This window comes from Nomascus leucogenys, unplaced genomic scaffold, assembly GCF_006542625.1.
Source record: "Nomascus leucogenys isolate Asia unplaced genomic scaffold, Asia_NLE_v1 Super-Scaffold_3019, whole genome shotgun sequence".
Taxonomy (NCBI): Eukaryota; Metazoa; Chordata; class Mammalia; order Primates; family Hylobatidae; genus Nomascus; species Nomascus leucogenys.
The window spans coordinates 1,526,267-1,535,791 of record NW_022095789.1 but is presented as its reverse complement, the minus strand read 5'-3'; the positions used below and the strand labels follow the sequence as shown (position 1 = coordinate 1,535,791).

The 9,525-nt window shown below is 52.3% G+C and overlaps 1 protein-coding gene across 1 annotated transcript; it reads left to right on the top strand.

The window, feature by feature from the left end:
• Nucleotides 1-3,506: 3,506 nt before the first annotated feature.
• On the top strand, nt 3,507-7,801 carry PROP1 (PROP paired-like homeobox 1). Its single transcript, XM_030808514.1, has 3 exons — nt 3,507-3,926; nt 5,408-5,640; nt 6,996-7,801. The coding sequence occupies exons 1-3, from the start codon at nt 3,818-3,820 to the stop codon at nt 7,329-7,331; spliced, it is 678 nt and encodes a 225-aa protein (XP_030664374.1). The 5' UTR covers nt 3,507-3,817; the 3' UTR covers nt 7,332-7,801.
• Nucleotides 7,802-9,525: the final 1,724 nt, after the last annotated feature.

Here is a 9,525-nt window from a genome sequence, read left to right as displayed (position 1 = left end):
GTGTGTCCTTATAGAGATCTGATCCACTGGAGACTCAGGGGGTCCTTGTATGGCCAGAGTAGTGTCCTGTGGGTTTGCCTTGTCTCTGGATGATAAGCATGCCCATGTAGGTTCCAAGTGTATTGTAGGATTTTTTTTTTTTGACAGAGTCTCGCTCTGTTGCCCAGGCTGGAGTGCAGTGAGTGGCGTGATCTTGTCTCACTGCAATCTCCACCTCCCAGGTTCAAGAGATTCTCCAGCCTCAACCTCCTGAATAGTTGGGACTACAGGCGCGTGCCACCGTGCCTGGCTAATTTTTTTGTACTTTTAGTAGAGACAGGGTTTCACCATGTTGGCCAGGCTAGTCTTGAACTCCTGACCTCAAGCTATCTGCCTGCCTCAGCCTCCCAAAGTGCTGGGATTACAGGCGTGAGCCACTGTGCCCGGCATCTTGTAGGATTTTAAAAGGTCAGAGGGCCCTGGGGAACAGGGTGTTAAGAGGATCCAAAGAGACCACATAGGATCAGATGAGATCTTAATGGTGAAAGTCAGAGAGTCTGGGAGACTTGGAGCATCTTGGGAAAGCAGGGGTATTGGAGAGACAGGGCGACAGGGCAGGCAGGTGTTCTGGGCCTACAGGCATTTCCATCATGTCAGAACACTTGAAGTATCCTTACAACGTCACCAGCTTCGAGGTCAGACTGTCCTGGAAGATCACACCACTTGCATGGAGTGAAGATGTTTTGGAGGTTGGTCTGGCTGTGTGATTCAGAGACTCCTGGACGTTCTGGGAGTCCAGAGCTGTGAAGGTTTTCGGGTAGATCAGCATATCCTTTTGGTATTTGAATGTGGGAGGTCAAGGTTTTCTGGAGCTCAGGTGGTCCTTGAAGGTTTGGGTAGACTTGAATGGACCTGTCATGGAGTAGAGTGCCAAGGTATTCTCGTGCACTCAAAGCATTTTCAGGAAATCAGGGTCCTGGATGAGCACAGTGTGCTAGGCAGGGGTGAGAGCATGGCAGAAGTGAAGATGTTCTGGCAGTTCTGGGGATGTATTCTACAGAGTGTCTTGCAGGGAATACTTCCCTTGAAAGGACAGAATCTCGAGCGTTAGAATAATTGCCTTTTGGATTCAGGGTGTCCTAGTGTGTTGAAGCTGTGCTGGGCTGTCTGGGTATTGGGAGAGCGGGAGAGTGACAGTGACCAGCGTGCCTACTGACAACTCTAGGGCTGAGACAGCCAGAGTACACTGGAAGATTGGAGAGCCCTGGCATTAAGACACCTCGTGTGTCAAAGGCATGTTGGATGGTCAGAGTGCTTTGGGAGACCAGGATATGTCTTTCCTTCGTCAAAATATCCTACGGATCAGGCTAGTGTGGTCAGGGTATTTCCTGGGTTGGGGTTGGCATGTTGAGTGGTTTTTCAGTGTCAGCAGCACTTTGCAAGATTCAAGCAAATTGGGGGCTCTGAACGGGCAGGAAGGCAAGATGCCCTTGACCGTCTAGATTCTGTAAGGTCAGGAATTCCTTAAAAGTTTAGAATTTCCCAAATCTCACCATGTCCTCAAGGTCTGGGTGACTTAGAGGGTCACAGAGTCATTGTGAGCCCAAGCTGTCATGCTGAGTGTAAGGTACAGGGGTCAGAGCCTCTTGGAGGGTCGGTGTGTCCTAGAGAATGAATGCATCCTCAGTGCTTTTGGGATTCAAGGACCTGACAGGGCCAGAATGGGCACCCCCAGGCAGCAGGGTGCATTGTAATTCAGTGTTCTCTTGTGAGTCCAAGCTGACTGCGTGTCACTGGGTCTTGCTAGGTTAGGACTGCCATGGGGTTCAGGGTGCTCCAGGAGGTCAAAGTGTGTCCTAGGGTAGGGGAGAAGGGTTAATATTAGAGCAGTGTTTCCCAACTTTACTGTTGTTACGGACTAAACGTTTGTGTCCCTCCAAAATTTCTATGTTGAAGTCCTAACACCCAGCGTGATGGTCTTTGAAGGTGGGGACTTAAGGAGGTGATTAGGTTTAGATGAGCTCATGAGGGTGAGGCCCCATGATGGGATTAGTGTCCTTACAAGCAGAGGAAGAGAAACAAGAGCTGGTTCTTTCTCCACCATATGAAGGCACCGTGAGAAGGCAGCTACCTGCAAGCCAGGAAGAGAGCCCTCACAGGGGAGCCAAATAGGCAGACCCCTTGATCTTAAGACTTCCCAGCCTCCAGAACTGTGAGCAATAGAAGTCTATTGTTTAAGCCACACAGTCTATGCTATTTTGTCATGGCAGCCCCAGCTGACTAAGACCCACGTGCACTTGGTTCTCCTGGAGATCTTGATACAGGGCAGATTGTGACTCAGTAGAATGGAGGTGGGGCCCAGGGATCTGCATTTTCAACATGCTCCCATTGCTGGTGCTGCCGCCGCCGCTGCTGCTGATCCATGGACCACACTGTAAGCATCGAGATCCTAAAGGATTGTGATTTCCTGTCTTGAATCATCAGGGTGTTTTTAAAGGACCTGTATGATGGCATGACCTTGGGAATCAGACTGTCCTGTGGGTACAGTGTGTTCCAGGGGGTCCATGTGTCCTCACTGGGTCAGTGTATCCTGAGAAGTAGAGGTGAAGTGTTCTGGGTGGCAGCGTGCCCCGGGGATCCTAAGGTCCTGGGCTGCTGCATCATCCTTAAACTGTCAGAGTGTCCTGGGGATGTCAGAATGTACTTCCCAGGTCTAAGTAACCTCAATGGGGAGAGTACTGTGGGACCAGGCTGTCCTGACTGCTCTGAGATTCCCGGTGTCAGGATTTCCTTGAAGAATCAGAATGTAGTATGTCACGGGAATCTCAGTCTCTTTCCGAGTCCTGAAGTCTGGGGTGGGTTTGGGAGTCAGGATACACCTGGAATGCAGATGTTCAGGTCAGGGTTTTCGGACGGTCTGGGTGACCTTGGAAGGTCATGGTGTCCTGGGGGTTCTGGGTGAATGAGGAGGTGGTGTTTGAGGGAGGAAATTAGAGAGTACTCGAGAGCTAAGGTGTCCTGAGGCCTGTTCTCCGGAGTGGGTTCAAATTGGCCTGAGCACTGGCTGGTGTATTCTGAACTATTAGGGTACCTGAGAGGGGCTGGCATGGACTTGTGACTTCTCCCTAGTTTCCTGGAAACAGATCCTTGAGTGTCACCCCCATGCTGAGATGCCAGGCAGGCTCCACTCCTGGGTCCCTTTCCCCTGCTCTTTGTTCCTCTCCCCACAGTGGGGTTGTGAGGAGGGGGTCTCGGGAGAAATGCATTTTCTCCTCCTCCCCCTGCCTGCTCCCAGGAGGGGATTTAACAGGACAAAAGAATCCGGTCCTCTGGGAATACGAGCCCTTGGCCCCAGTCCCTGGACCCTCCGACAGAACACCTTCCCTCATCCGGCTTGTGATCCTCCCTGAGCAAGGGGGCTCTGGTGACCGTGTGGTGATTGGATGGGCCCACAGGGGCGAGGAGGAGGTCACTCCTCCAAGACTCAGGGGTGGGCTGGGAAAGTAGGCAGCTGACAGAAGGGAGCAGCATCCCGGTGGAGAGAAGGGCCAGGCAGAGAAAAGCAGAGTCAGAAACAGAGTAAAAGGTGAGGCCGAGGCAGGAGATTGAGCTGACACTCAAGCCGAGGAAGGCGGAATTAGGAAACAACTAGAAAAAAAGTAAAGACAGTGAAAAAGTCAGAGACAGCTGCCTGCACCTACACACACATTCAGAGACAGAGACCCAGAGGGTGGCACACGCAGAGGGAGAAGGGGAGAGAACAGGTGTGGAGAGGAGCCGCGGAAGCAGAGGAATCTCAAGTCAGAGATTCAGGGACACTTGGTCCCCGTGGCGAGCCATGGAAGCAGAAAGGAGGCGCCAGGCCGAGAAGCCAAAGAAGGGGCGAGTCGGCAGCAGCCTCTCGCCAGAGAGACACCCGGCCGCTGGGACCCTGACCACCACGGTGGGTGAGTGACTGTCCCGGTGTGCGTGGGTCCCTAAGAAGGCAGCGGGTGTGAGGCTGAAAGCATAGGCTCCATGAAGAAGGTTGGGAGGAGAAATTAAAAACAGAATCCTAGCGTGTTAAAACTGTGGGAACCCTTGAAAGTAAAGGGACTGGAGCACCCCTTGGCTTTACAGACTGGGGAATTGAGCCCTTGGCAGGAGGGGGCGGCTGAACAGCTCACATCGCGGTGGGGATGTGAGACAGTTACCTCTGTCCGCTCACTCCTGACCTCAGAGTTGGTTAGCCCAAGGCACTGCCTTCTCTGACGAAGGGAGCTGGAGGGGTCAGGGCTTTGGGTCCAGGGAGGGAGAGCGGGCTGCGTGTGTGTCCCCCATGGTGGACAGGGAGCTCTAGGAGGGTCCATGCCCTTGGGCCCCATGGGGATGGTGCCTCAGCTCCAGACATCTTTTCTTGGTGTGCGCCTTCCAGGTGTGTCCTTTCCCTCCCCGTTCTCTCCTCCCCAGCAGCTCTCAGACTAATTAGTGTGGGGGCTTAGGGAGCCTGTGGGGAGGAAGGCAAGCCTTTCCCACGAGCTCAAGTTCCTGCAGCCTGGTGGCTGGGCCAGGGCAGGGGTAGGGAGAAGATGAAAAGTAAGCAGGGGAGGGTGTGTCTGAGCGGAAGAGGGGGGTGCCCATCTTCCCAGGTGAGGGGTGCAGGAGATGGCAGCAGTCTGAAGAAGGCACAGGTTGAACATGAGCCTCGCCAGCAGGGGACAAGCACTGGGGTCTTCTGTAGACAGCTGGGACGATTGTTAGGGTGCAGGTGCACAAAGCAGACCCACAGGGTGAGCCCCAGGTGGTCGTGTGTGTCCAGAAGGGTGAATGTACGTGGAGGGGTATGTGTCTGGCAGTAAAACAGGAAGTGGGCAGACAGTAGAGTTGCCAGGTAGACAGTACATGAGTGCCAGGGCCAGGAATGAGTCTGAGGGTGTGCCCTGTGTAGACAGCACAGCCTGGTGTCAGAGACTCAGAGGCAACCAGGGGCCGAGGCTGAGCAGGGTGCAGGAACCAGGCTATGGCAGCTAAAAGATTCCTGGTGGGGCAGGGCTGGGTACGGTGGCTCAGGCCTATAATCCCAGCACTTTGAGAGGCTGACATGGGAGGACTGCTTGAGGCCAGGAGTTTGAGACCAGCCTGGGCAACATAGCAAGACCCCATCTCTAATTTTTTTTTTTAAATTAGCTGGGTATGTTGGTGTGCACCTGTAGTCCCAGCTACTCAGGAGGCTAAGGCAGTAGGCTCACTGGAGCCCAGGAGTTTGAGGCTGCAGTGAGCTGTGATCACACCACTGCACTCCAGTCTGGGAGACAGAGCAAGACTCTGTCTCAAAAAAAGATTGGAGCAGCACAGGAAGCACTGAGCGGAATCCGGGGACAGGCACATGTGGTCCAGCACCGAGGAGCGTCCTCCTCAGAAGCCGCCCCTCCCTTCTCTCCCTTCTCAGACTCGAGTGCTCCACCCTACAAGAGGCTCCCTGGTGCAGGAGCAGGGAGATCAAGGTTCTCCCCGCAAGGAGGACAGAGGGGCCGCCCGCACTCCCGGCGCCGCCACCGCACCACCTTCAGCCCAGTGCAGTTGGAACAGCTGGAGTCAGCCTTTGGGAGGAACCAGTACCCCGACATCTGGGCCCGAGAGAGTCTTGCCCGGGACACTGGCCTCAGCGAGGCCCGCATCCAGGTGATGCTCCAGGATCCTTCCTCTCTCAGGGAAGAAATGCAGATTTCTTTGGTGCTATCATAGAATGTTAGGCATTATAACCCTAACCTAAATGGTCACCAGACACAGGCCTCATCTCACCACCAGCATCAGTGCATCTGCATTGAGAATATCATATCACTTGAGTTTAACCCTAGCTATACGCTAATCTAACTTGAATTTCAACACCTACCCTCAATATTTAATAGTGATGCCAATTCCGGCTGCGCACAATAGCTCACGCCTGTAATCCCAGCACTTTGGGAGGCCAAGGTGGATGGATCACCTGAGGTTAAGAGTTCGAGACCAGCCTGGTTAATATGGTGAAACCCCATCTCTGCTAAAAATACAAAAAATTAGCCGGGCATAGTGGCAGGTGCCTATAATTAATCCCAGCTACTCGGGAGGCTGAGGCAGGAGAATCACTTGAACCTGGGAGGCAGAGGTTGCAGTGAGCCAAGATCATGCCACTGCACTCCAGGCTGGGCAACAAGAGTGAAACTTTGTCTTAAAAAAAAAAAATAGTAGGCCGGGCGCGGTGGCTCACGCCTGTAATCCCAGCACTTTGGGAGGCCGAGGCGGGCGGATCACGAGGTCAGGAGATCGAGACCATCCTGGCTAACACGGTGAAACCCCATCTCTACTAAAAATACAAAAAATTAGCCAGGCGAGGTGGCAGGCGCCTGTAGTCCCAACTACGCGGGAGGCTGAGGCAGGAGAATGGCGTGAACCCGGGAGGCGGAGCCTGCAGTGAGCCGAGATCGTGCCACTGCACTCCAGCCTGGGTGAAAGAGCGAGACTTCGTCTCAAAAAAAAAAAAATAGTGATGCCAATTCCAACAGAAGTTCAATCCTAACTGTTCATATACATACGGAACCTTGTCCCTAACCATAGCCTTGAAACTCAATGAGCCAGATGCTCCCTCAATCCTAACCCCAGAGTTGGTTAGCTTTAAGTGTAAATCCTACCCTAAATTCAAGCTTGTCTATAGCAATTACATTTATCTAGAGTCTTGTCGTTAAACTTAACCCGAGGGGAAATTTCCCATTCTCTGGGGAAGGGAAATGTCATTGTCGCCATATTTATCTCCTTGTTGGAAGTTGACATTTCTTACTTGCCCTGAGTGGTGGAAAGGGCACATGAGGACACAGATTGGGGATAAGACTGTGGGTTCCTCTGTCAGCAGACCAGGCTCAGCCAAGCCTTGTGGAAGGGCTTGACTCCCTCTGGCCATGCTGGAGAAGCCTGCTCCCTGTCCCTGCACCTCTTGTCACTGGAGTAGGGTGTCACCACCTATGTCAAGTGTGGGCTCTGATGTGTTTCCTCCCCCTTCTCAGGTCTGGTTCCAGAACCGCAGAGCTAAGCAACGGAAGCAAGAGCGCTCACTGCTTCAGCCCCTGGCCCATCTGTCTCCTGCTGCCTTTTCCAGCTTCTTGCCAGAGTCCACTGCTTGCCCCTATTCCTACGCACCACCACCACCAGTGACCTGCTTCCCTCACCCCTACAGCCATGCCCTCCCCTCCCAGCCCTCCACAGGAGGCGCCTTTGCTTTGCCACACCAGTCTGAGGACTGGTTCCCTACCTTGCACCCAGCCCCTGCCAGCCATCTGCCCTGCCCCCCACCCCCTGCCATGCTCCCCCTCAGCCTTGAGCCATCCAAGTCCTGGAACTGAGGTCAAACAAGTACCACCAAGGTGATCCCCAGCCTGTGGCCCTCATGAAAAAACAAGAAAATGGGGTGGCTTCCTTTCCATCTATGGGTGAAGCAGATGTATGGTGAGGGTCAGCTCAGCGATTAGAAATTTAAAAATGGGAGATCATGGTGAATTCTCACTGTAGGGATTAGTGGAGGAAATCTGGGGAGGTGAGCTACTGGAAGAGACAGGGAGAGATGCCTCCATGGAGCTGCCTGCTGAAGGGTGATGTTGATGGAGACAGCCGCTGGTGAGTGGAGATGGTTGAAGGGCTAGGAGGTGAGGGCATTCATTAATTGAGATCACGATTGAAGAAGACCCCAGCTCTTTCTGGCGGATTTCAGTAAGGCTTCTGACTTAACAGTCTACCTATCCATCCCTTCCCCGTTGCCCACCCCGCTATCGCAGTCACCGACTTTTGTTTATTCTGTCCTAGAAATATCTTTTTTTTTTTGAGACAGAGTCTTGCTCTGTCGCCCAGGCTGGAGTCCAGTGGCACGATCTCTGCTCACTGCAAGCTCCACCTCCTGGGTTCACGCAATTCTCCTGCCTCAGCCTCCCCAGTAGCTGGGACTACAGGCGCCCGCCACCATACCCGGCTAATTTTGTTTTTGTATTTTTAGTAGATACGGGGTTTCACCATGTTAGCCAGGATGGTCTCGATCTCCTGACCTCGTGATCTGCCTGCCTCGGCCTCCCAAAGTGCTGGGATTACAGGTGTGAGCCACCACGCCCAGCCGAAATATCTCTTCAGAGTGTCCCCTCCTTTCTATTCCAGTAGACACTTAGCTTTTTCTGACCCCGTATTTTCTGACTTATTGTCTGCATAGGTTCCCTCAACTCTAGTCTATCCACTTCCAACAAAGCTATGCAAATCTGAACATCAAGGAATGCTCTCCAATGTCTTATAAAAAAGACATCAATCAGATTTGATTAGTTTTGCCTGTAGAAGTCTTCAACATCTGCCTTCAACTTTTAAATCAGCGGCACATTTTAACATCTGTGGTTTCTGATAGAGAAGAAACCATTTGATTTAGGGCAAACTTTTCTAAGACCAAACCATCTGAGGCTGATAAGGGGTCATTCCCAGGAAGGGACCTGCCTTGTCTGGGAAATGCCTTGGTCTGAACGCTCTCAAAAGAAATGGCATGGAGCCTAGTTCGTGGTACAAGTTTTATACGCTATTGCTTATTATGCACTTATTTTACTTGTAATTCACTTATTTATATGTATGCTTACCTCTCATATTGGCAGGTTCATAGAAAACTATTTTTTAAATTAAAATTTTTTTCTTTTTTGAGACAGAGTTTTGCTCTTGTTGCCCAAGCTGGAATGCAATGGAGTGATCTCGGCTCACTGCAACCTCCGCCTCCCACATTCAAACAATTCTCCTGCCTAAGCCTCCCGAGTAGCTGGGATTATAGGGTGCGCCACCACGCCCGGCTAATTTTTTGTATTTTTAGTAGAGACGGGGTTTCACCATGTTGGCCAGGCTGGTCTTGAACTCCTGACCTCAAATGATCCACCCGCCTCAGCCTCCCAAAGTGCTGGGATTACAGGTGTGAGCCACCGTGCCAGGCCTGATTTTTTTAATTTTTAATTTTTATTTTTTCATGTGCCTCTAGATACAATTTTTATTCTTGGGTTTTTTTCCCCTCCCTCTTTCATCCCTCTCCTCTCTTCCAACTCCTCTTCCCTGTCCCATCCCTGCTACCCATTTAGTGGGAGGGAAGTTTCCCTGTGCCCGCAGCCCTGCTCCCTGACCCTCAGCAGGGTTACCTCCTGCAGAAGCAGGGCAAGGGGTAGGGGACAAGGGATGGGGAGGCAGCTGGAAGGAGTGAAGAATGAAGCCCATGGAGGGAGGTGGGTGGTGATGGCAGTGGTGGTGGCTGTCAGCTGGCATTCTCGTGCTTACAGCACTGCACAGAAGAATTTTTTTTTTTCTCCTTGATACTGAGTCTCACTCTTGTCGCCCAGGCTGGAGTGCAATGGAGTGATCTCAGCTCACTGCAACCTCCACTTTCTGGGTTCAAGCGATTCTCCTACCTCAGCCAACTGAGTAGCTGGGATTACAGGCATGTACCACCATGCCCACATAATTTTTTTTCCCTGTCACCCAGGCTGGAGTGCAGTGGCGTGATCTTGGCTCACAGCAACCTCTGCCTCCTGGGTT